This window comes from Ranitomeya variabilis, chromosome 6 (assembly GCF_051348905.1).
Source record: "Ranitomeya variabilis isolate aRanVar5 chromosome 6, aRanVar5.hap1, whole genome shotgun sequence".
Classification (NCBI taxonomy): Eukaryota; Metazoa; Chordata; class Amphibia; order Anura; family Dendrobatidae; genus Ranitomeya; species Ranitomeya variabilis.
The window spans coordinates 354,638,586-354,665,934 of NC_135237.1; the positions used below are offsets into that span (position 1 = coordinate 354,638,586).

Below are 27,349 nucleotides of genomic sequence, written 5' to 3' on the forward strand. Positions count from 1 at the left end.
TTTTATTATTGTATTGCTAACATTGTTACCTATGATTGTTGTTTGAAACTGTAAAGCGCTGCGGAATATGTTGGCGCTATATAAAGATTATTATTATACAGCAATTCTACTACGTAGGAGCGATCTGAGCATCACTCCTATGTAGTAGAGCCGATCAAGCTATGTAAAAATTATATATATATATATATATATATTATACACACATACGTTTAGATCACCCCCCCTTTCGCCCCATTCAAAATAAAACAAAAATATAAATCAAATATACAAGTATTTGGTATCGCCGCGTTCAGAATCGCCTGATCCATCAAAAAAAAAAAAAGGGGATTAACCTGATAGCTAAACAGCAAGCGAAAAAAAAAAGAAAATTGAAACGCCAGAATTACGTTTTTTGGTTGCCGCGACATTGCATTAAAATGCAGTAACGGGCTATCAAAAGAACGTATCTGCACCAAAATGGTATCATTAAAAAAGTCAGCTCAGCACGCAAAAAATAAGCCCTGACCCAACCCCAGTTCACGAAAAATGGAGACGCTACGGGTATTGGAAAATTGCGCAATTTTTTTTTGTTTTTAGCAAAGTGTAGGTTTTTTTTTTATCCAAGTGGTAAAAAAAAATTCCAGACATATTTGGTGTCTATGAACTCAATGACCTGGAGAATCAAAATGGAAGGTCAGTTTTAGCATTTAGTGAACCTAGCTAAAAAGCGAAACAAAAAACAAGTGTGGAATTGCACTTTTTTTTGCAATTTCACAGCACTTGGAATTTTTTCCCCCGTTTTCTAGTACACGACATGCTAAAACCAATGATGTCGTTCAAAAGTACAACTTGTCCGGCAAAAAATAAGCCATCACATGACCATATTGACAGAGAAATAAAATAAAGTTATGGCTCTGGGAAGGAGGGGAGCGAAAAATTAAAACGCAAAACTGAAAAAAGCTGGGGTCATGAAGGGGTTAAAGGACTTTCATTATACATTCAGCACATAATTGCTTTTTATGTGCCTCTCAGTTTGGTGTTACATGCCAGACATCTTCTGGCTTTCTTCCTGGAGGAAGAACCAGATCCTAAAAAGAACTCTTCTGTCCTAAATTTATAAAAGACAAGAGACCTACAATTGAACTAAAAACTCTCAGGAGGGTTACTGGGGCCAATAAGATTATAAACTTACAATGCCCAGGGATTGTCCAGACGGTGTCAAGAGTGTAGGATTAACATTCATGGTCAGACGGTGTACAGCAATTACATCACCAACAACCCTTTTATAATGCTTTACCTTGCCCCAGGTGCATGGCATGCTCACTGTCCATAATGCCTTGTATTCCATGCTGAACACGCGCTGCGCCGTCTATTTCCTGTGTTTCCCCTTGAAACAGAAAGTGTATTCCAACCTGGAATGCACTTACGCTGGCAAAGTCCTCTGGAAGCAGGAAATGCGTTCCACCATGGAATGCATGCCTCATGTCTCGCCGGATGTGCCCCCAGGGGATGCAGCATGCAGAGCCCTCCACCGAGGTAAGAGGTGAAACTAGGAGTCACTTTCTGCTCTACTGACCTAGCAGAAGGACCCCTGCCCAGCGAGGTATCAGCCCGGAGCCTCTTCACAGAGGGAAGGGAAGAGATTTATCGCCTCCAATTTCCCTGAGCTCCAAAGGTAAAATCTTCACTTCATTGCGCAATGCGCATACATTTCCTGCTAGGGACAGGAAAACCACAGAGGTTGAGATGGAACAATCCCTGTCCCTAGAGGATGAGATGGACTACCTACTGTCGTGAGGGATGTCCTGGTAATTGGCAATTTGATAAAATTATTTAGTGGAACAAGAATTGTATGTCTGAAAAAATAAAATAGTGTCTATTATGAAACAAAAAAGTTCATGAGTCGATAAAAAAAAAAAAAAATACAGAATAGCAAATTAAAAAAACAAGGGAGTTTAATTGGTCAGGAAGAGGTTACCTAGGACATTGGCAGTGCATATTGTAGTTCAGGCAATGTTTACTTTCACATATCACTAATGTATCTGTACTAATCCTAATTAACCCTTAATTTGTATTAAAAAAAGCAGCAGAAACACAACATGTGAACATAGCCTTAGCTAGGGATTACTTGGATAGCTGTACCAGACCAGCCACCTTCTCAATGCTGCAAGAAAAGAGCCACCAGGATCGAGAACATAACGAATAAATATTTTCTTAAGCGTTGGCTGGCACTATAGTATTTAATAAAATATATAAAGAGGGGATGGAGTTCTATAAAAGATGACTTTACCAGGCAGATACAAGTACCTTTTTGCAGATTTGTTTCATTGTGACAGTTTCCAGATTTGCTTTAGCCAAAAGATTCTTTATGGTTTCACGTAGCTCTTCATCAGTTGGTGGTTTTTTCACCTTTTTGATGAGTGGTTCATCATCTGAGCTATCATCCTCACTCTCTGACTGAACAGCTTTTTCTGTAAAACACATTTGGCAATATGTAAAAAAAGCAATTCATGCATATGTCACAGGACAAAAAAAAAAAAAGTTTTTCTTATTATGTGGTACTTATAATCTCTAAAACTACATATGCAAGTTAAGATAAATCAGAAATTAGGTAAAATTTAATAAATCTGAGCAAACCTCCATATCGATGGGAAGGGACCTCCAGTGACAATGTTTTAGCCACAATGGGGAGTGATTGGGGTGACTACAATACTGTAACTAGCACACAATAGCACTGTTGCTTTGCAGAGCTGGGGTCTTGGGTTTAAATTCCACTAAATACAAAATCTGTGAGATTCCTCCCACATGCCAAAGACATACTAATAAAGAATCTAGATTGTGAACCCAAGTGAAGATAGTGATATGTCTGAAAAGCCCTGTAGAATATGACAATGCTATACAATCAAGCTTAATAGTTACCATCCGCAGGTTTCATGATGCAAATTCGAAAGCCTCATGTATGCCCATGAGGCTGTCTAGTTTAGGAGACCCGCGGCTGTGCATCATGGCCTTACCATACTGAAGAAGTAGCTACTCCCAATACCTCTAGACCAAAACAGACACCACAGTACTACAGGATGCATCTTAAACAGCATCACCCTTTCAGAGATCTTAGAGGGGTTTTTCAGTCAGTATAATCCAACAGTCAAAACTTACCTTTCTTGGAATTATTTTTACTTTTATTAGTAGTACTACTATCTGCTTTTTTTATGTTTGAAGACTTTGCAGCTTTCTTATTTCTGGATGTCACTTTGGGTCTGGCCTTTTCTTTCTTGGCAACCTTCTTTGGAGGCTAGAAGGCAGAGTAACAAATACCAATATTAAACCTAGCACTAAACTGCAGGAACATGACATTTAGTACATGTAACTAGAGGTGATCCTATCCGAAACAAGTTTTTTTTCCCATCATCAAAATGGCAAATTTCTTGATCACTCAAGACTCCCCAAGATTTACATGCACAGAAACAGTTTTTGACTGAAATACTGCATACAGATTCCCATTAACCCCTTCCCAACATATGACGCACCGGTAAGTCATACTTTGCCGGTATGTCATGGCAATCGTGAGGGCACAGGAGCTGTACCCCGACAATCGGCACCCGGAATGACCAGATATATAAAATAGTCATCACACAGACCCCTATAGTGAAGGCCGTAAAAATTTAAAATAAAATTATGCAGCAAACACGGTTTCATCGTATAGCCAACAAAAAAAAAAAAAGCGGAATAACATGCGATCAAAAAGTCATATTTAAAAAGTAATGGTATAGCTGAAAATGTCATCTTCTCCCATAATTTTTTTTCGAAAGAAAAAAAATTGTGTCAAAGCAGCAAAGCAAATACAAAATGTAGCATCAATAGAAAATGTTCTGTTTTTTCAATAATTTTGAAAGAATAATAATGACGTCTTATCACTTATTTTTTACACTGTTCACTGTGTGTTATAAGTGGAACAAATTCTTGACCTGCTGTTTATTTGTTCTTTCTGCCTCTGATTAATCGCAGTAAGGCTCAGGTAACATTTTCAGTTTCCGGGTAAATCTCTGAAACACGCGATTCAGACGGAAAATTCACTGTAATCAGGCAAATTGAGTCATTCTCAACTCTCGTATGGCCGGTGAACCAGCGGTGTCTGTTCCTTTTACGCATCTTTTTAGGCATGCACAAAAGCAGTCAGTCCACCAAAGTTTTGTGAACTTTTCAAAAGACAGACACTGCTGAACAAAGAGCCAGACAGAGTCCATAGTAACTCTGGTACCTCATTAATGAATAAATCTGTGGGGAGGTTTTGTCTGAATCACATTTCAGAGATGTAGATGGAAACACAAATGTAAGTGCTCAGCTTAGAACACAGGATAAATGTGAGTTGATCAAAAAAGGTTTTGTACCCCAAAATGCTACCAATTAAAGCTTCAACTCGCCTCAAAAAAAAAAAAAAAAAAAGTCTTGACTCAGATCTATCATGTGTTAATGAAATTAGGGGGCTTCCATGTTACTGGTAGCATAAAGGCTCTGGAAAAGAGCTATAGCTCCTCAACCCCCCCCCCCAAAAAAAAAAAAAAAAATTCCAGTAAATTCTGCACTCCTAAATCCAAGTCCTCCTTTTGAGCCCCACAGTGTGACTAAACCAGATTTAGCATCCACAAGTTCTGCATTACTGTAGCGATGAGAGCCCGCCTAATTTACAGGTGCGCTTCTCCACAAGCATGAACTGGGCAGAATGTACTGGGCAATACAACAGCAGTTTTGCAATTCTCACTCAGCAACATCCACTGCTGCTTGTTTCTGGAAAACACCAATGAAGTCAAAAGAGGGATTTTTGGTTCTTATCGTAAAATCTCTTTCTTGGAACCTTCATTGGGGGACACAGGTAACCATGGGTGTATGCTGCTGTCACTAGGAGGCTGACACTATGCAAATAAAGAAGAAGTAACTCCTCCCCGGCAGTATACACCCTCCGACAGGCACCAGGCAACTCAGCTGGTGCAAAAGCAGTAGTAGGAACAGGTAATATAAAACTCAACCTATGTACCAACCCACAACAACGGCCCGTTGGCCAACACGGTACAACTTCAAGGGAGGGTGCTGTGTCCCCCAATGAAGGCTCCAAGAAAGATTTTACGGTAAGAACCAAAAATCCCTCTCGCCTCATTGTGGGACACAGGTAACCATGGGACGTCCAAAAGCAGTCCCTAGGGCAGGATATTCTGCAGAAAAAGAGGAGTTAGGTCGGCCGGTGAGAAACCGCCGCCTGCAGTATCCTCCTACCCAGGCTCGCGTCCACAGAAGCCGGAGTATGCACCTTGTAGAATTTGACAAAGGTGTGAATGGATGACCACGTTGCGGCCTTGCAAACCTGCGAGGCCAAAGCTTGGTGACGAACTGCCCAGGAAGCTCCCACAGCCAGGGTAGAATGAGCCTTCACCCCCTAAGGAGGCCGTTGGTCTTGGACACGGTATGCCTCCAGAACCGCCAAACGGATCCAACGAGCAATAGTGGACTTGGAGGCGGGGAGCCCCTTTCGCCGCCCTTCCGAGACGATGAACAGAGGATCGGCCTGACGAAAAGAGGCAGTTCTGGAGAGATAAATCCGGATAGCCCTCACCACATCCAACTTGTGAAGAGATTTCTCCAAGGGATGAACCGGGGAAGGGCACAAGGAAGGGAAGACAATGTCCTCATTGATGTGAAAAGCCAAAACTACTTTTGGTAGAAAGGAAGGAACCGGACGAAAAACCACTTTGTCCTGATGCAGGACTAGAAAAGGAGAACGACAGGATAATGCCGCCAGCTCCGACACTCTTCTAATGGAGGTGATGGCGACCAAAAAGGCTACCTTCCAGAATAGAAGCGAGAAGGAAATGTCCTGAATCGGTTCAAAGGGCGCACGCTGGAGGGCGTCTAACACGAGGTTGAGATCCCAAGGCTCGACAGGAGGACGATAAGGGGGGAGCTATATGAGCGACTCCCTGGATGAAAGTCCTCACCTGAGGCAGGAAGGCCATGTCTCTTTGAAAAAGGATGGACAGAGCGGAAATCTGACCCTTCAAGGTGCTAAGGTAAAGACCCGAATCTAGACCTGCTTGAAGGAAACTGAGAAGGGATGGAAGGGAAAAGGTAATAGGAAACAGATTGTTGTCCTGACACCACCGGAAAAAGGCCTTCCAACATCTGTGGTAAATACGCGAGGAAGCCGGTTTTCTCGCTCTTATCATAGTCTGGATGACGCTACGAGAAAAACCTGCGTTCTTCAGGACCGCGGCCTCAACGGCCATACCGTTAAATTCATGGACCGAGAATTCGGGTGGAAGAGGGGCCGATAGCATGTTCACCAGTTCGGCATACCAGGCCTTGCGAGGCCAATCTGGAGCTACTAAGAGTACGGGGACCCCTTCTGTCTTGATCTTTTTTACGACCCTTGGGATCAAGGGGAGGGGTGGGAACAGATATGGCATCTGGAACGGAGTCCACGAGATCACGAGTGCGTCGCATCCGACGGCCATCGGATCCCGAGATCTGGAGACGTACTGGGGAACCTTGTGGTTTGCCCGGGAGGCCATCAGGTCGACGTCTGGGACACCCCACAGCTGGCAAATCTGGCTGAAGATAGCGGGAAGAAGAGACCACTTGCCCGCCACGATGCCCTGGCGACTTAGGATGTCGGCTTCCCAATTGTCCACCCCTGGGATGTGGACGGCTGACAGAAAGAACGTGACCCTCCGCCCAACGCAGAATTTTTGCCACTTCCGCCATGACTTGGCTGCTGCGAGTCCCTCCCTGATGGTTTATGTAAGCCACGGCTGTGGCTTTGTCCAACTGAATGCGGACTGGTTTCCCTGAAAGGAGGGACTCCCAGCAGATGAGGGCTAGGAAGATGGCTCTGATTTCCAAGAGGTTGATAGGGAGGCACGCCTCATGAGCAGACCAGCGGCCCTGGGCCGTGAGGTGGAGAGAAACCGCTCCCCAACCTTGGAGGCTGGCGTCGGTGGTGATCACCTGCCAGCGGGGAGGGAGGAATGACCACCCGCGCAGAATGGAGGTGGACAGCGTCCACCAAGAGAGTGACTGTTTCACCCTGGGCGAGAGGCAAAACGGGCGATCCAAGGAAAGTGGGTTCCTGTCCCAGGCAGACAGAAGGGCCAGCTGGAGGGGACGAGAGTGGAACTGGGCATAGGGGACCGCTTCGATAGAAGCGACCATTTTCCCCAGAACCCTAATGGTGAGGCAGAGAGACAGAAGATTCGGGCTCTTTAGCGCTCTGACGCCCCGACGAAGAGAAAGGAACTTCTCCTTGGGGAGAAAGACCTGAGCGGTATCAAAATCCATGCCCAGGAACTCCAGACGCTGAGATGGAATCAAGGAAGACTTCTGGTAATTGATTATCCAGCCAAGGCTTAGAAGCATGTCCAGAGTAAGCTGGAGGCTCTGGCTGCAATCCTGACAGGATGGACCCTTGATCAAGAGGTCGTCGAGGTATGGGATTACCAGAATCCCCTTTGAAAGTAGAATGGCCATGACAGCTGCCATGACCTTCGTAAAGACCCTGGGCGCAGACGCCAGACCGAAGGGGAGAGCCGTGTACTGATAGTGATGTTCTTGGATCGTGAACTGGAGGAATCTCTGATGCCGTACGCAAATAGGGACGTGAAGGTACGCATTTTGGATGTCCACGGAATACAGAAACTCTCCCGGTTCCATGGACGCGACCACAGAGCGTAGGGACTCCATCCTGAAGCGCCGAATCCGGAGATGGCGGTTCAACTGCTTGAGATCCAAAATTGGACGGAGAGTCGTCCTTTTTTGGAACCACGAACAGGTTTGAGTAAAAACCCGAAAACCGCTTGCAATAAGGCACCGGAACTAAGACTCCTGAGGCGAGGAGCGAATCGATGGCCTGGAGAAGCCCTGGGAGATGGGAGGGCTGTTTGGAAGGACGAGAGAGCAGGAAACGACTTCCTGGGGGAGAAGAAAATTCTATTTTGTAGCCTGACGTGACGATCTCCCTGCCCCAGGCGTCGTCGACTACCGAAAGCCAAACCTCTGAGAACAGAAGAAGCCGGCCTCCCACCCTGGAGGAATTTCCAGGTGGGGGTGAACCGTCATTTATTAGAAAACCTGTGGCTTCGAGGTCCAGATGGTTCTGAGGAGTGGCTCTTAGCTCTCCAGCGCGGGGGAGGCCTGAAAGAAGGCTTCTTCCGGTCTCCTTGTGAGGAAGAGCGGTCCTGATTGGGGTTTCCTGAGGAGGCAAAGGACAGAAAGGGACGAAAGGACTGGGGGCCCCTCCTGTTGAAGGTACGCTTTGGCTTGGACTGGGGTAAGGAGGTACTCTTACCACCCGTAGCGTCTGAGATCATTTGATCCAGCTGCGTGCCGAAGAGTCTAGAACCCTGGAAGGGTAGACCAGTGAGGGATTTTTTAGAAGCGGGATCAGCATTCCACGCTTTTAGCCAAAGAACCCAGCGAATGGCCACAATGTTGCTGTTAGCCCTAGTCGAGCAGGCCGCCGCATCAAGGGATGCATTCATGAGATATTTACCCGCAAGAGAAATCTGATCCGCCAAATCGGACAGTTCCTCAGCAGGAGCAGAGGCCAAAATGCCTCTGCGCAGGGTTTTGGCCCAGGCTAACACAGCCTTGGCTACCCAGGAGGAGGCGAAACTAGGGCAGAGGGAGGCTCCGGAAGCCTCAAATGCAGATTTTGCTAATGCCTCGATTTGTCTGTCCGTGGGGTCCTTAAGGGAAGCCGCGTCCCGAATAGACAGAACCGTCTGAGAGGATAGCCTGGACACGGGAGGGTCGACCTTAGGAGACTCGGACCATTTGTTGACCAGGTCGGAGTGAAACGGGTTTAACACGTCTAGTCGTTTCCTGCCCTGGAAACGCTTACCAGGGTTTTCCCAGTGTGTAGAGGTAGTGTTGTCGAACTCCCTGTGATTAGGAAAGATCCTAGAGGGACTTTAATCCGTTTAAACGCGACTGAGACGTCCTGAGAGCTTGCCTCATCCTCCTTAAGTTCAAGCGTCTGAACAATAGTTGAAATAAGGCTATCTACCATCTCCTGCGTTCCGGAAGTCTGATCTGCATCAGAGTCAGATTCCGACTGAAAGGATAGGTCAGACCCGACGTCCGCCTGCGAGGAGGGGGAACGGGCAGATTGGGGAACCCCGGCGTGGTCCAGGGAACTGGAAGAGGATCTAGATAAGGTCCTTTTTCTGTCTCTTGTCCGGTGATGGTCTAGGACAGGTGCGAGCGAATCGCCGTGTGAGGCGTTCGTGGCACTGGTGGCACTAGACAGAAGCGGGATACGTTCAAGTGCCTGGACCAGAGACTGAGACACCTTAGTCAGGTCAGACACTGATTGAGACATTTCAACAGCCCACTCCGGGGGAGGGGGGGTGCACTCATTCGAAGACCTAGGAGCTTCCTGAGGGACGGACACGGTGGGAGGAACGCAGGATGTGCAGAAAGGAGAAGACAGTGAGCGCAGGCGTAATGGATGGCCGTAGTGGCAAAGGCTGGAGTGGGGTCGGACATAGGTAGAGATATTACCTTGTCCAGGAGCGGAGAAGTACTGCCGGGAGGAGTGGAGCCCGGGAGGGCAGTAGCGCTGAGCCTGCTGAAGGACAGCGACAGCGGAAGCCGCAGGAGTCTGTGCCTGTGTACCCCCGGGCTAATGGTGACCCACTCGGTGTGCAGGAGACGCTGGCCGGAAGAGGAAGTCGCTGTGGAGCGCGGGAACCACGCGACGAGGTGGGCGCGTACAAGCGCCGAAGAGGAGAGAAGGAACACCCCTGAGAGCGCTGGACTCCTGGCCGCCGGAATGCAGGGCGCCGCAAGGGGGCGTGGTCGGCCGGGCGCCAAAGAAGGCTGCATGAAGCCGGAAAAAAAATGGCGGGCGCAGGTTTGAATAAGAGATTCAAAGATCTGCCATGCGGCGATATAAGAAAGAAAAAAGCCCCCTTCTTTACTCTTACCCCTGTGACTGTCGCACCCGCAAAGCTATTACCCCCTTCCATATAATGTGCTCCGGCAGGGCCCTTTAAAAGATCGTTTGCAGGGCGGGGGGCCGGGGATCATCCTGCGCTGCCTTCTACATGTTGCTTTAAGGTTCCCTACCTGATGTTGAGGAACGCATCAGGATCCCTTGCCAGAGGAGAGGGTCCTGGAATGAAGTCCTCCTTCCCGTGCCACGAAACTCCGGCGCAGAGAGGGTCACAGGAAGTGACCGCCGTCTTCCTCTCAGCCCACTCCGAGGAGAGGGATGAGGAGGGGAAAAGGGCAGGACTGGCCACCGAGAGGGTCACCCTGAACACCCGAATGGGTGACAGGGGACAAAGTCCTGCCCAGCAGGTCCGAGAGGGTGCGATGTGGGTGATACCACACTGCTCTCTCCGTCGCTAAAATTGGGGAAAACGGTGAGAAAACTGCACCCTGTTACCCTGAAGCAAATATCTGAAAAAGAAAGGAGAAATGATTAATAACAAACAACAATCCCTGTAAAAGAAATGCGGATCTGGTGTTAGATCCAGGTCCGCCTCCTACAGACACTAAGCAAAAACTGAGTTGCCTGGTGCCTGTCGGAGGGTGTATACTGCCGGGGAGGAGTTACTTCTTTATTTGCATAGTGTCAGCCTCCTAGTGACAGCAGCATACACCCATGGTTACCTGTGTCCCCCAATGAGGTGAGAAAGAAATAGTTACTACACCTGCAGATAAATTCCCAAAACGAGTTCATTTGAGGGAGGTATTCTGCTCTTTTGGCACTTTGGGGATCTGCATATGGAGTCCGCAGACTATTCTAGTACAGTTTGTTCTCTAAGAGTCAAATAGCGCTCCGTCACTCCAGAGTCTCGCTGTGTGGCCAAGCAGCACTGCACAGCCGCATATAGAGTATATCCATGTTAAGCAGAATTTGTGGGACAAATTTTGGTTCCATCTTTACTCATTTCCCAGTGTGAACATGAGAAATCTGGGGCTAAAGGAACATTTTGTTATTAAAAATGTAATTATTTTTTCTTCACTGTCCAATGGGAATCGGTGACACCAATGGTGTCAATATGATAATTGAACCATTAGATGAACTCTGAGCGGTGTGATTTGTAAAATGGGGACACGAAGGTGGGGTGGGTGTTAACGTTGAGTTCTGCTGTTCTGGTACCTCAGGGACTCTTCCAGTGGGTCGTGATACCTGCAAACCAAAATGACCAAATCTGCACTGCAATATGGCACTCCTTCCCTTCTGGGATTTGTACTGTGATTGGGAACTACTTTTCAGGCACACTGAAGTACATTTTTTCCTACTAACCCTTATATAATTAAAAGGTTGGGGCCAAAACATTTTAGTGGTAAAAATGTAATTCTCTCTTCAGTGTCCAATGGTATAAAATTATATGTGAGGCATATGTGGTGTCAACATGCTAACGGCACCCCTAGACAAATTCATTAGGGGGGTTAGCTTGCAAAACAGGGTCCCTTATAGAGGGGTTCTGTTCTGGCACCTCAGGGGGCTCTGCCAGTGTGACATGGCACCCTGAAACCATTCCAGAAAAATTGGAACTCCAATATTGTTGTTATTCATTATTATAGCACCATTTATTCCAAGGCGCTTAACATATGAAGGGGGTACACTACATGACACTCCTTCCTTTCTGAGCTTTGCACTGGGCTTCAAAAGTAGTTGTTGACCACATATGGGATATTGGAATGCTCAAGAGAAAATGCGTAGAATTGTACCGTTCATTTTCTCCTATTATTCCTTTTGAAAAATTAAAAACTTGGGGCCAGCCAATGTAACACTTTAGTGGAAAAAAAAAATGGTATTTTCCATTTAGTTAGTCCAATGTTATACAATTCTGTGAATCAACTGAGGGTTAGAAATGCTCACTACACCCTTAGATGAATTCCTAAAGAGGTGTAGTTGAAAAAATGGGGCCACTTGTGGGGATTTCTGCTATTTGTGACAAGGCATCCACAATCTATCTATTCCAGCCAAAAATGCACTCCAGCATTCAACTGGCGCTCCTTCCTTTCAGAGCCATGTCGTGTGCTCAAACACTGGTTTTCCACTACATATGGGGTATCTGTGTACTCATTAGAAATTGCACAACAAATTTGGGGATACTTTTTCTGTTAATCTTGTGAAAATGAAAAATGTGGGTCTGAAGCAACATTTTCATTTTTCTGGAAAATGTGTTTTTTTTCTTCTTCATTTTCACAGCACAACGTTCTAAAATTTTGTGAAGCGCCCGTGGGTTCAAGGTGCTCACCACACATCTAGGTAAGTTCCTTGAGGGATGTAGTTTCCAAAATGGGGTCACTTGTGAGGGCTTTCCACTGTTTAGGCACATCAGGGGTTCTGCAAATGCAACATGGTATCAGCTATCGATTCCAGACAATTTTGCAGTCAAAAGACAAATGGCACTCCTTCCATTCCAAGCCCTGCGCCCAAACAGTAGCTTCCCACCACATATAAAGTATCGGCATACTCTGGAGAAAATGTACCATACAATTATACAATTTGTTGTGCAATTTCTCCTGTTATTGTTGTAAAAATGAAAAATTTGGGGCAAAAGCAACATTTTTATGGAAATTTTTTTCCCCCTTACACATTGTTTTAATTCCTGTGAAGCACCCTCAAGAGTTTTTCTGTCACTTAGACCTCTCAAAGTCAGTTCAAATGTGTTACGGTCCGAAAAATAAAAACAATTTTTATTGTGTTAGAAAAATTAAAAACAGTTTACAGGTGCGCGTCTCCAGGTGCATGCACTGGGCACTTCAATGGCAGATATGCAGTCTTCACCAAGCCAATGATGCTTGTTTCTTGAAAACACCCAAAATGGTCACTGCACTCCTAGATAAATTCCCTGGCACTTAGGGACTCTGCATACTAATAAATACATATTATTAGTATGCAGAGTCGTCCCCCCCCCCCCCCAGTGCCAGAAGAGCAGAATTCTCCCCCCCCCCCATATATGCATATGCAGTACTGTACGGCCACATTCATTGAAAGTTTTAGTTTGTAAAACTAGGTGACGGTGGGGCCCTGCCAATGAGACATGGCACCTGAAAACCATTGCAGCAAAATCTGCACTACAATATGGTGCTTCTCCCCTTCTGATTTTTGCACTATGTCTCAAAAGTAGTTTTTGACCACGTACTCTGGACAAATTGCACCTTTCGTTTTCGCTTATTACCCCTTTTGAGAACTGAAAGCTTGGGATAAAAGCAACATTTCAGTGAAAAATTTAGTTTCCCCATTTACTCAGCCAAGGGTATAAAACGATTAAATCGTCTGAGACTTAGACATTGTCACTACACCCTTAGATTAATTCCTCAAGAAATGTAGTTTCCAAAATGGGGTCACTTGTGGGGGTTTCTGCGGTTGTCATGTCAAGGGCTCTGCAGGCGTCCATTATCTTTTCTAGCAAATTTTGCATTCAAAGAGTCAAATGGCGCTCCTTCCCTTTCGAGCTCTGCACCCAAACATCAATTTTCCACCACATATGGGGTATCTGCGTACTCAGGAGAAATTGCACAAATAGTGGAATCCATTTTCTTCTGCTACCCCTTGTGAAAATTAAACATTTGGGGCCAAATTAAAAAATTTTTGGGGGGGAGAATCAAGGTGCACAGGCAGCTAGATTAATTCCTTGATGGTTGTAGGCTTGAAAATTAGGATACTGGTGGGGGGGTTTCCACTGTTTAGGCACATCAAGGGTTCTGCAAACGTGACATGACGTCCATTATCTATTCTAGCCAATTTTGAGCTCCAAAAGTCAAAATAGTGATCCTTCCTTTTGAGCCCACCAGTGCACCCAAACAGTAGTTTTCCACCACATCAGTGTACTCAGAGGAAATTGCACAAATTGTATTGTCCATTTTCTCCTGTTACCCTTGTGAAAATGCAATATTTGATGTTAAAACAATATTTTGAGGGGAAAAAAATATAAAATTTTCATTTTTCCTTCTACACTGCTTTTAATCCCTGTGAATCATCTAGAAGCGTTAATAAACTTCTTGAATGTGGTTTTGAGCACTTTAAGGGGTGCAGTTTTAAAATGGTGTCACTTTGGGGATTTTCTGTCACATAGGCCCCCCCCTCAAAGTCACTTAAAATGTAATATTCCTAATAAAAATGGTTTTGCAAATTTGGTTGGAAAAATGGAAAAAATTGTTGAACAACTTTAATTTTTTATGAAGTTAGAAAAAGAAAGTTTCTAAAATTATGCTGATGTAAAGTAGACATGTGGAAAATGTTATTAACTACCGTATTTTTCGGACTATAAGACGCCCCCGGACCACAAGACGTACCCCAAATATTCAGAAGGAAAATAGGAGGAAAAAAAAAAAAAAAAAAAGTGTCAAATGGTGGTCCGTCTTACAGTCCGAACTCAGCTTACCGGGGGGAGATCGGCACAGAGCGTGGTGACAGGGGTTGTTCGGTGGTCCAGGCTGGTGCAGTGGCCTCCGGTAAATCCCATCTCAGGCTGGTGCAGCGGTGGTGCTCTGGGGTTCCCGGTGGTTCTGCTGGCATTTTGCAACAGGTGCGGTGGTGATGCTCTGTGGTGCGGCAGGGCTCCGCAGGCATTTTGTGAAACCCCGGAGGCCCCCGCTAATCAATTGCTGCGATGCGGTGGCCTCAGGGAAAATGGCTGCAGGGGGGGCGGCGCATGCTCAAGATCTTGGGACGAGATCTCAGTGCCGCGATCTCAATCTGAGCATATGCCGCTCCCAGCGGCCACCGCATCACAGCAATAGACCTGCGGGGGCCTCCGGGCTTTCACAAAATACCTAGCATAGATAATAATGTCTGTCTATCTTTGCATCTCTATATAAAGGAAGGTTATACCCTAAACACTTATCATGGACAGGTGATAAAATATGAGATCACTGCTAGTTTAGACCGGTGGGATCTTAGGAACAAAGGTTCCCAATTCCACATGAATGAAGCTGCGCTGTGCATATCTGAGCCCCTTTCCAATCACTACTGTGGGAATATGAGAGTGGTAGTAAACATGTGGAACCACCATAGATTGAATAGAGTAATGATCACACACTTCTCATTTGTACCTCTTCATCTTCTACTTCCTCCTCACTTTCCTGATCATCAGCTGAAGACTCCTCTTTATCCTTTGTCTCCTCCTCACTGCTAGACTCGTCAGTCAAAATTACATTGGATCTACGAGACTTTGATCTTCGAGCAGATCCAGAGCTGCTTCGTTCTTTTTTACCACCTTTAGGAGGCTTTGATTTGGATTTTGGCAGAGGCTGGAAGGGGAGCATAAATAGTTTGTTAAAAAATAATGTAACATTTTTGAAGACACTGGTAATTTGACATTCACAATGATCAACTTTCAAGACTAATAGTTTAATACATACTTTCCCAGTAGACTTTGGCTCCATGAGGAAAGTTATAATTCTAGAAACCAATTCACTGTTCGCTCCAGATTTTTCCAGATCAAGTACACCACAGATATTTTTTAAGTCGTCTTTTTTAAACCTAGGTGGGGGATACAAAAACATTGAAAAAATACAACATTCACCCATCCCCCACAATCCATCAACAAATACGTACTTCTTAAGCATATCCTCTTTCTTTTTGTATAGGTCGCTGCTTTTTTCAAATGGAAATCCATTAAACTGACCAATATTTTTCTTTACCATGTTCACCTAAAAAGAAGCAGTTATAGCAATCAGTCTTGCACCTTCCTGATATTTCTAATGAATTGCTGCATATTATACACAAAATTGAAGAACGAAAAAGTCAATTTATTTTGTATGCAAATATGTAAAAACTGTTTCATAAAAAGAATACATAGCCCAAACATCAAATCCACAGCATAGACAGTGTAATGCATGCAAACCAGATGAGATGTCCAATACCCATTCATAAATTACCAGATTATTCTGCCCATTTTCAGGTCTAATATATTCCAACCATGAAGCAAACATTTAGGATCTTCCAGGCTCCAAACCTTATTATCAGGCTGGATATTATCAGCATCTTGAAATATTTGCTAATATATTGGTTACAGTCACTGCAGGGAAACTTAAGGGAACTGGGACAAATAACTGTAAAATTATTTAATTGTGCATTTCTTAAAAGTAATGTCTAATTAAACATTTATCTGAAACAGGGGACCAATATACATGATGCTATAGCACATGTTATGATAAAAGATTAGAAATGGAGATCAAAAGTTATCCATGTCATACTTACTGTGCCCTGACGATTGAAAAGCAATCGATGTAAGAGTCTTAATTCTTCACATTTCTTTTTCTTTAAAAAGAATTGTACTCTTTCAATATCATACAGCTTTTTTCCCTTTCCTAAAAAAGGCAGGAATGAAAGAATGAAATTCCCACGCATCCTACAAACTGTTGAAGGCCAAAATCAGAGTAATTGAAAGAAATCTGAATATTAACGCATCAAGTGGAGAGATGTTCCACTGAATACAGTTAACCATGCTACCAATAAAAGTGGTCAATGCAAAAGCAATACGTGGATACATATTGACACTTGCAGGTTTTATTAAAGCTACAGATCCTCCCAATGCAAATATTCCCATAAAGGGAACCTGACAGACGATGCATGCTGCTTAAGCCACGGGCAAAATGTATTAAACAGCGGCTGTAAGATTTCAGCAAGGCATGTTTGACATGCTGCAGGGTTTCAGAGAACATACTTTACAAACTGCCGGTGATTGAGCCACCAGCTTTCAAATTTACTATAAAACATGATGTACCTCCTTTTTAATGGAATCCGTCACCGCTTTTTTGGCATATCATGTAAAAATATCATTCAATTTTGTGTCACTATGCATTATACAAGTACTTTTTATACGCCTTGACTCCCCACCAATGATACATAAATACCGTTTTTATTCATCCTGCGGTGTATGTAAATATGCTCGGTCCAGTCCGATGGGCGTGGCTTATTGTCCATCTCTCCCCCCCTCTTGGCTTGCTCTACGCATTCCCTTTAGGTAATTCCTGCGTTCGCGTAGTGTCACCGCGTGTGCGCATTCAAATGGTCCCTCACGCGTGTGCAGTATGCTTTGCCCAACTGTGGGCAAAGCCGAAAAACAGTATTGCGCATACGCGCTTGCATGCTACGGCCTTAAGTATACTTGTATACTTCCGGGCCATAGAAAACCATGGCGTATGCGCAATACTGATTTTATGCTTTGCCCACAGTTGGGCAAAGCATACTGCACATGTGCGAGAGGCCATTTGAATGTGCACAAGCGGTAACTGTACGCCATCTGTGATATTCACAGAAACGAATATGTACAGCAAGACGAGGAGGGGGTGGAGACTGACAATAAGCCCCGCCCATCAGACCGGGCCGAGCATATTTACATACATGGTGGGAGGAATAAAAACGGTATTTATGTATCATTGGTGGGGAGTCAAGAGGTATAAAAAGTACTTGTATAATGCATAGCTGACACTAAACTGAATATTTTTACATGATATGCCAAAAAAGTGGTGACAGATTCCCTTTGAGGCCATGTGCCCATGTTGCAGATTCGTGTGCGGATTTTTCCGCACCGTTTTTGCAAACTCAGCAGGTAAAATGCACTGCGTTTTACTAGTGGATTTACCACGGATTTCCTGCGGTTTTACACCTGCGGATTCCTATTGAGAAGCAGGTGTAAACCGCTGCGGAATCCGCACAAAGAATTGACATGCTGCGGAAAATACAACACTGCGCTTCCGCGCTGTATTTTCTGCACCATGGGCACTGCGAATTTAGTTTTCCATAGGTTTACATGGTCCTATAAACCGCATGGAAAACAGCTGCGAATACGCAGCGGCCAATCCGCTGCAGATCCACAGACAAATCCGCACCGTGTGCACATAGCCTAACAGTGAACACTATTCATCTCAGCTGCTGAATACCACCATGCGAACAATCAAAATGCCATATTCTGGGCACCCCTTCAGAATAAGGCCACATATGACAACACTTTGCATAGTCACAAACTGATGTTGTATCACATCATGCAGTAAGTAAGCATTGTGGATTGGTACCATTATGTATAATATTGAGGAAATATTGGGCACTTTCATACTGGATGAAAGCAGCATGAAGATTGCGTTTTACATGTTCAGCGACATAACCAATGATTGTGGACACACAATAGGCCATGACAAAAAAGCTGCCCAATGTCTATATATACTGCTATACACTACAAGTGAAATAAAGTCATTACCTTCAGTTAAGGCTGGTTCTTTTTTCACTGACGATTCAAAGCACAATCTCTCCACTTTCTTCTTTTCTCTTTTGCCCTCTACAATAAGGCTCTTTTCTGAGTGAAAAAAACAGAAATCATCCTTTTATTTAATTAAAAAAAATAAATAAAAAATAAATCTGTAGTCCTGCATGCAGAGCAACTTATTCCATTCTAAAAGACTACATACTAATCAATATAGTCCCTGCTTCACTTTGCATAACTGATGCAACCGATTACTTATTCCACTTGTCTATTCTTAAAAAGGAACAGACATGTGAAACGAGTCTTGAGCAAAATGGGGGTACTGTCCCTCAGCAAAATTTGAAATAAAGTTACAGGAAGCCACCACACGATTCATACTACCCAAACCGCAAATAGCATTAATTGTAGCTAGACAATGCTGTTCTCTGAAATACTCAAAACACTTTGAAGATACTGCCAGAGACAAGACTTGTCCGCCTCTGTCCTCGGACAACTCTTGCCACTGTCCCTTGTAAAATCTCTCCATATGTACATGCCTAAGAAAAAAAAAAGCATCAACCACCAGCAGCATTGTTAAGACCTGTCTAGGGGCAGAGCCTGACTAGTCTAATCTTCATCTATGGCTCCTGGCTGGAATTTCATAAATTAATATTACTTTCTACAACCGTGCAACCAGGTTCGGATTCATACGACCTGTGGTATGGACATAAATCACTTGACAAATTCCCTTTAAAAAAAGAAAACAAAAAAACCCTAACGATTTGTTGGTGTCAGCTCACAGCAACATCAATGACCGGCTAGAATTACACCACTAATCAGTCTTTTACAGCATATAAAAGGGTTTTTCCAAATTTTATATGGATGTTATATCCACAGCTCTCCCCAACAAAGTCATGTTGAAAAATTCCCTTAATGTTTGTATTGACCATTTAACTGAACATTGGAAACAAGTCATTGGAGATCCCCATTGGGGACAGCGATGACAATGTGTGCAAACTGTAAAGCGCTGCGGAATATGATAGCGCTAAATAAAAATAAAGATATTTATTACTTGTACTCAGAACAATGCTATACTGTTGACGTGCCAAGGAGTCAAGAGATACATGAAATGCAGGTTCACAAAGTAATGTAAATTAAACTGCACTGTGGCCAACCACAATATCAAATGAACAAAACTCTTGCTCATTTGGGGGGGGGGGGGACATTTTGCTTAGAAATCACCATTTTTAACAGCACATGTTCAGGACAAGAACATGATGCTCTATGAGCACAGAACGATGGCATTAACAATCACACTTTGTGCATGAAGCGCAGTTAACCTGTCTAACCAGTCTATTAAAGACCACAGATCAGATATCCTTTAATGTCTGCAGGTGGAGTCTAAATAAGCCCTTATTCCTAACTCCAGCATATTACATGATGTATTTCACATTTTGACAGTCTATACTAAACGTACAGACCTTTTTTCTCATCATCCTCTTCATCGTCATCTTCCTCTTCTTCATCATTTTCTTCTTCTTCACTTCCATTGGCAGTCTCGTCCTTTGCTTTCTCTTCTGTGGCCTTCTCCACAGTCTCAGATTCCTCTTTAAGTGTATCTGATGTTGCAGCTGATGACATGTTTCTCCTCTGAAAAAAAAAAATAAATAAACACCCACAAAAGGAAAACAAGCGTCAGTGTTGCAAGCAGATCTTACTAAACCCCGTGTTTTCGCAAACCCAAATCTCAATAGTGCAAACTGTATGGGGATCAAAGACTGTAGCAATGATCTTTGGTTTTACATGAGGCATTTACCATGAATGTGCAATGGCTGTTTAACCCCCTTAACAACATATGACTGCTATCAAAACATCATATCTACCCCAAAATGGAATAAACAAGAACATCGGCCCAGGGTGCAAAAAAAAAACCACACACACACACAAAAAAAAAAAAAAAAAAAAAAGAAGTCCCTCATCCAGCTCCACCTCCCAAAGATGTAAAATGTTACAGCTCTCAGAAATACGTAAGCTACTTACCGGTAGCGGTGTTTTTCAGGAGCCCATGACAGCACCACGAGAGGGGCTCCGCCCTTCAGGGACAGGAAACCTACAGACATAAAAAGGGCGGCACCTCTCTCCCGCATCAGCTGGTTTACAGAGCATGAGAGGACCTCCCTGGTTAGTAGCATATAAACAATTTAAACATAGTACAAGTCACCCGGTGAAAACTACTTAATGGAAAGAAGGTGTTGACCCCTACGAGAAAAGGGTAGGGAATATAAGGGTGCTGTCATGGGGCCCTGAAAAACACCGCTACCGGTAAGTTGCTTACGTATTTATTCAGTCGCCATGACAGCACCACGAGAGACTTTCAGAGAAGTAAAAGACTAGGGAGGGACAACTGCTTCAAGCACCCTTCTCCCAAATGTGAGATCGGAGGAGCTACCCAGATCTAGTCTATAGTGTTTAAGAAAAGTAGATGGAGAAGACCATGTGGCCGCCTTACAAATGTCTTCAATCGACACCTCTGATCTCTCCACCCAGGAAGTAGCCATGGCTCGAGTGGAGTGAGCTTTAATACCTTCCGGGATCTGAACGCCACCTGCTGAATAAGACAGAGAGATTGCCTCCCTGATCCATCTAGCTAATGTGTTTGTGGACACTCTTAAGCCCCATTCTAACTCCCTAAAAGGATACAAATAGGGAATTATCTTTCTTCCAAGAGCTAGTAGCCGAAATAAATCTTAGAAGACACCTTCTTACATCTAGAGAATGGAATTTTCGCTCTTTATCACTGTTGGGATTAGAAAAGAACGAAGGTAGAACAACTTCCTGTAATCTATGAAATTTTGAAGCGACTTTTGGAAGGTAAAGAGGATCAGGTTTCAAAATGATTATCTTCTCTAAACTGCATGTATGGAGGCTGTCTAGACAGGGCTTGTAGATTGCTAACCCTTTTTGCGGATGTAAGGGTATGTGCACACGTCCGGATTTCTTGCAGAAATTTCCTGAAGAAAACCGGTATCTTTTCTCCTTATGGAGAGTGACATACCATCTCTGGCTTGTCAAGGTAAGGAGGCTTATTCGCCGTGCAATGCTCCTTGGGAAATATAATATGCAAATTGCCTCTTCTGAGAAAAAGAGGACTTACCGTATATACTCGAGTATAAGCCGACCCGAGTATAAGCCAACCCCCCTAATTTTGCCACAAAAAACTGGGAAAACTTATTGACTCGAGTACAAGCCTAGGGTGAAAAATGCAGCAGCTACCGGTAAATTTCAAAAGTAATAATAGATACCAATAAAAGTAAAATTAATTGAGACATCAGTAGGTTAAGTGTCTTTGAATATCCATATTGAATCAGGAGCCCCATATAATGCTCCATACTGTTCATTATGGCCCCATAATATGTTCCATATTAAAATATGCCCCATATAATCCTGCATAAAGGTTAATAAAGGCCCCATAAGATGCTCCATAGACACATTTGCCCAATATAATGCTGCACAAATGCTGATTATGGCCCCATAAGATGCTCTATAAAGATATTTGCCCCTTATAGTGCTGCACAAACGTTATGGCCCTATAAGATGCTCCATACAGACACTTGCCCCATATGCCGTAGTGCCCTACAAACGTTAATTATGGCCCCATACAGACACTTGCCCCATATAGTGCTGCACAAACATTATGCCCCTATATAGTGCTGCACAAACGTTATGGCCCCATATAGTGCTGCAGGAACGTTATGGCCCCATATAGTGCTGCAGGAACGTTATGGCCCCATATAGTGCTGCAGGAACGTTATGGCCCCATATAGTGCTGCAGGAACGTTATGGCCCCATATAGTGCTGCAGGAACGTTATGGCCCCATATAGTGCTGCAGGAACGTTATGGCCCCATATAGTGCTGCAGGAACGTTATGGCCCCATATAGTGCTGCAGGAACGTTATGGCCCCATATAGTGCTGCAGGAACGTTATGGCCCCATATAGTGCTGCAGGAACGTTATGGCCCCATATAGTGCTGCAGGAACGTTATGGCCCCATATAGTGCTGCAGGAACGTTATGGCCCCATATAGTGCTGCAGGAACGTTATGGCCCCATATAGTGCTGCAGGAACGTTATGGCCCCATATAGTGCTGCAGGAACGTTATGGCCCCCATATAGTGCCGCAGGAACGTTATGGCCCCATATAGTGCCGCAGGAACGTTATGGCCCCATATAGTGCTGCAGGAACGTTATGGCCCCATATAGTGCTGCAGGAATGTTATGGCCCCCATATAGTGCCGCAGGAACGTTATGGCCCCATATAGTGCTGCAGGAACGTTATGGCCCCATAGATGCTCCATACAGACACTTGCCCCATTTGCTGCGATAAGAAAAAAATAAAAATCACATACTCACCTCTCCGTCGCTCAGGCCCCCACACTTTCAATAGTCACCTGCTCCTCGTTCCGGGCGCCGATCTGTCTCCAGCACTGACGTTCAGCAGAGGGCGCGCACTGACCACGTCACCGCGCCCTCTGACCTCAGCATCACTGCTGGAGACAGATCGGCGCCCGGAACGAGGAGCAGGTGACTATCGCGCAGCGCTGCGCTCCCCTCCCCGTATACTCACCTGGTCCTGCCGCTGTGTAGATCCTGCTTCCCCGACGCCGCAGCGCTTCATCCTGTACTCAGCGGTCACATGGTCCCGCTGATTACAGTAATGAATAGGCGGCTCCACCCCTATGGGAGGTGGAGCCGAATGTTCATTTACTGTAATGAGCGGGACCAAGTGACCGCTGAGTACAGGAAGAAGCTGAAGCTGCTGATGCCGGCGCCGGGGAAGCAGGGACCGCGCCTGGACTAGGTGAGTATTTTTAGACAGCCCCCGCTCCCCCTCCCCTGCCGACCCCCGGTATGACTCGAGTATAAGCCGAGAGGGGCAATTTCAGCCCAAAAAAGTGGGCTGAAAATCTCGGCTTATACTCGAGTATATACGGTAACTCTATAGCGCCACCTGTTGGAAGTAGCGATCCTACAAGTCACAACCCTTTAACGAGTCGTGCAATATGACTTAGGATAAAAGCCAAATCAGTATCTCAATTCGCAGACACGGTGTTTCGGGCTATTGGCCCTCGTCAGTGCGAAGCATGAGAACTGATTTGGCTAGGTGAGAGGCTCTGGACTGGGGTCTAAGGGGTATCTTTTCTCCTTATGGAGAGTGACATACCATCTCTGGCTTGTCAAGGTAAGGAGGCTTATTCGCCGTGCAATGCTCCTTGGGAAATATAATATGCAAATTGCCTCTTCTGAGAAAAGGAGGGCTTAACTCTATAGCGCCTTAGACCCCAGTCCAGAGCCTCTCACCTAGCCAAATCAGTTCTCATGCTTCGCACTGACGAGGGCCAACAGCCCGAAACACCGTGTCTGCGAATTGAGATACTGATTTGGCTTTTATCCTAAGTCATATTGCACGACTCGTTAAAGGGTTGATTGTGACTTGTAGGATCGCTACTTCCAACAGGTGGCGCTATAGAGTTAAGTACTCTTTTTCTCAGAAGAGGCAATTTGCATACTGAAGAAAACCAGAAATTTTCTGCAAGAAATCCGCATTTTTTTTTTTGCGTTTTTTTTCCGTTTTTTTCACGGTTTTTTTTAGCATTCCGCAAGCGTAATTAGCTTGCAGAATGCTAAAGTTTTCCAAGCGATCTGTAGCATTGCTTGGAAAACTGACTGACAAGTTGGTCACACTTGTCAAACATACTGTTTGACAAGTGTAACCAACTTTTTACTATAGATGCTGCTTATGCAGCATCTATAGTGAAGGATAGAATGTTTAAAAATAATAATAAAAAAAAAAATGCTTATACTCACCTGCAGACAGCCAATTTCCTCAGCGGCGTCCGTTCCTATAGCTGGTGTGTGTGCGCAGGACCTTCCATGACGTCGGTCACGTGAGCGGTCACATGACCGGTCTCGCGACCAATCACAGGACCGCGACGTCATCGCAGGTCCTTCACCGCACACCAGCTATAGGAACCGAAGCGGCAGCATGCACCTGAGAGGCGGGAAGACATCGAAGGTGAGTATATCACTATTTTTTATTTTAATTCTTTTTTTTTGACCAATTATATGGTGCCCAGTCCGTGGAGGGGAGTCTCCTCTCATCCACCCTGGGTACCAACCGCACATAATCTGCTTACTTCCCGCATGGTGTGCACAGCCCCGTGCGGAAAGTATACAGATCAATGCACTCCTAGGTGTGCGGAATCCCCACAATTCCGCATTTTTAATGAACATGTTGCTTTTCTTTCCGCGATGCAATTTTTTTGCACAAGAAATGCGGAATACACTGTAAATAATAGGAGGCATATGTTAGCGTTTTTTTCGCGTTTTTATAGCGAAAAAACGCAAAAAAACCGCGAAAAATACTGAACGTGTGCACATGGCCTAAGCGCGACTAAAAGGGCAGTTTTAAAAGATAGGATTTTAATTGGGACAGTATCAATAGGTTCAAATGGCGCTCCCATCAGGGCTGAGAGCACAAAATTTAGGTCCCATGGAGCCAATTTTTGCTTAACCCCTTCATGACCCAGCCTATTTTGGCCTTAATGACCTTGCCGTTTTTTGCAATTCTGACCAGTGTCCCTTTATGAGGTAATAACTCAGGAACGCTACAACGGATCCTAGCGATTCTGAGATTGTTTTTTCGTGACATATTGGGCTTCATGATAGTGGTAAATTTAGGTCGATAATTTCTGAGTTTATTTGTGAAAAAAATGGAAATTTTGCGAAAATTTTGCAATTTTCACATTTTGAATTTTTATTCTGTTAAACTAGAGAGTTATGTGACACAAAATAGTTAATAAATAACATTTCCCACATGTCTACTTTACATCACCATAATTATGGAAACAAATTTTTTTTTTGCTAGGAAGTTATAAGGGTTAAAATTTGACCAGTGATTTTTCATTTTTACAACAAAATTTACAAAACCATTTTTTTTAGGGACCACCTCACATTTGAAGTCAGTTTGAGGGTTCTATATGGCTGAAAATACCCAAAAGTGACACCATTCTAAAAACTGCACCCCTCAAGGTGCTCAAACCAACATTCAAGAAGTTTATTAACCCTTCAGGTGTTTCACAGCAGCAGAAGCAACATGGAAGGAATAAATTAACATTTAACTTTTTAATCACAAAAATGATCTTTTCGCAATAATTTTTTTATTTTCCCAAGGGTAAAAGGAGAAACTGGACCACGAACGTTGTTGTCCAATTTGTCCTGAGTACGCTGATACCTCATATGTGGGGGTAAACCACTGTTTGGGCGCACGGCAGGGCTCGGAAGGGAAGGAGCGCCATTTGACTTTTTGAATGAAAAATTGGCTCCAATCTTTAGCGGACACCATGTCGCGTTTGGAGAGCCCCCTTGTGCCTAAACATTGGAGCACCCCCACAAGTGACCCCATTTTGGAAACTAGACCCCCCAAAGGAACTTATCTAGAAGCATAGTGAGCACTTTAAACTCTCAGGTGCTTCACAAATTGATCCGTAAAAATGAAAGTACTTTTTTTTCACACAAAATTTATTTTAGCCTCAATTTTTTCATTTTCACATGGGCAACAGGATAAAATGGATCCTAAAACTTGTTGGGCAATTTCTCCTGAGTACGCCGATACCTCATATGTGGGGGTAAACCACTGTTTGGGTGCACGGCAAGGCTCGGAAGGGAAGGTGCGCCATTTGACTTTTTGAATGGAAAATTAACTCCAATCGTTAGCGGACAACATGTCGCGTTTGGAGAGCCCCTGTGTGCCTAAACATTGGAGCTCCCCTACAAGTGACCCCATTTTGGAAACTAGACCTCCCAAGGAACAAATCTAGATTCATAGTGAGCACTTTGAACCCCCAAGTGCTTCACAGAAGTTTATACCGCAGAGCCATGAAAATAAAAAAATTTTTCTTTTCTCAAAAGTGATTTTTTAGCCCACAATTTTTTATTTTCCCAAGGGTAACAGGAGAAATTGGACCCCAAAAGTTGTTGTCCAGTTTCTCCTGAGTACGCTGATACCCCATATGTGGGGGTAAACCACTGTTTTGGCACACGTCGGGGTTTGGAAGGGAAGTAGTGACGATTTGGAATGCAGACTTTGATGGAATGGTCTGCGGGCATCATGTTACGTTTGCAGAGCCCCTGATGTGCCTAAACAGTAGAAACCCCCCACAAGTGACTCCATTTTGGAAACTAGACCCCCAAGGGAACTTATCTAGATGTGTGGTGAGCACTTTGAACCCCCAAGTAGTGTTGAGCATTCCGATGCTGCAAGTATCGGGTATCGGCCGATACTTGCTGTATCGGAATTCCGATACCGGGATTCCGATACTCTTGTGGTATCGGGTATCGGAACAACATTAATGTTAAAATGTGTAAAATAGAGAATTAAAATAAAAAATATCGCTATACTCACCTGTCCGACGCAGCCGGGACCTCAGCGCAGGAACCGGCAGCGTTGTTTGTTTAAAATTCCCGCTTTTACATGGTTACGCGAAGTCCCGGCTTGTGATTGGTCAGGGCGGCCATGTTGCCGGGCCGCGGACCAATCACAGCAAGCCGTGACGAAAATACGTCACGGCTTGCTGTGATTGGTTAATGGCGGCCATGTTGCCGCGACGCAACCAATCACAAGCCGTGACGTCACGGGAGGCTGGACACGCGCCCTTTTTAAAATGAGCGCGTTTCCAGCCTCCCGTGACGTCACGGCTTGTGATTGGTTAATGGCGGCCATGTTGCCGGGACGCGGACCAATCACAAGCCGTGACGTCACGGGAGGCTGGAAACGCGCTCATTTTAAAAAGGGCGCGTGTCCAGCCTCCCGTGACGTCACGGCTTGTGATTGGTTGCGTCGCGGTCAACCAATCACAAGCCGGGAGGCTGGACACGCGCCCATTTCAAAATGAGCGCGTCCAGCCTCCCGGCTTGTGATTGGTTGCGCCGCGATCAACCAATCACAAGCCGTGACGTCACGGGAGGCTGGACACGCGCCCATTTCAAAATGAGCGCGTCCAGCCTCCCGGCTTGTGATTGGTTGATCGCGGCGCAACCAATCACAAGCCGTGACGTCACGGGAGGCTGGACACGCGCCCATTTTAAAATGAGCGCGTGTCCAGCCTCCCGTG

The 27,349-nt window shown here is 44.8% G+C and overlaps 1 protein-coding gene across 1 annotated transcript in view; it reads right to left on the minus strand.

The window, feature by feature from the left end:
- DEK (DEK proto-oncogene) overlaps positions 1-27,349 on the minus strand; it is an 86,462-nt gene that overhangs the window by 17,784 nt on the left and 41,329 nt on the right. Inside the window, exons 2-9 of the mRNA XM_077269951.1 lie at positions 19,661-19,829; positions 18,198-18,293; positions 16,199-16,308; positions 15,554-15,648; positions 15,358-15,478; positions 15,049-15,246; positions 3,136-3,271; positions 2,287-2,450 (exon numbers count right to left, since the gene is read on the minus strand). Of these exons, the coding sequence (XP_077126066.1) occupies positions 2,287-2,450; positions 3,136-3,271; positions 15,049-15,246; positions 15,358-15,478; positions 15,554-15,648; positions 16,199-16,308; positions 18,198-18,293; positions 19,661-19,820 (1,080 nt within the window). The 5' untranslated portion in view covers positions 19,821-19,829. The remainder of the gene's footprint in view (positions 1-2,286; positions 2,451-3,135; positions 3,272-15,048; positions 15,247-15,357; positions 15,479-15,553; positions 15,649-16,198; positions 16,309-18,197; positions 18,294-19,660; positions 19,830-27,349) is intronic.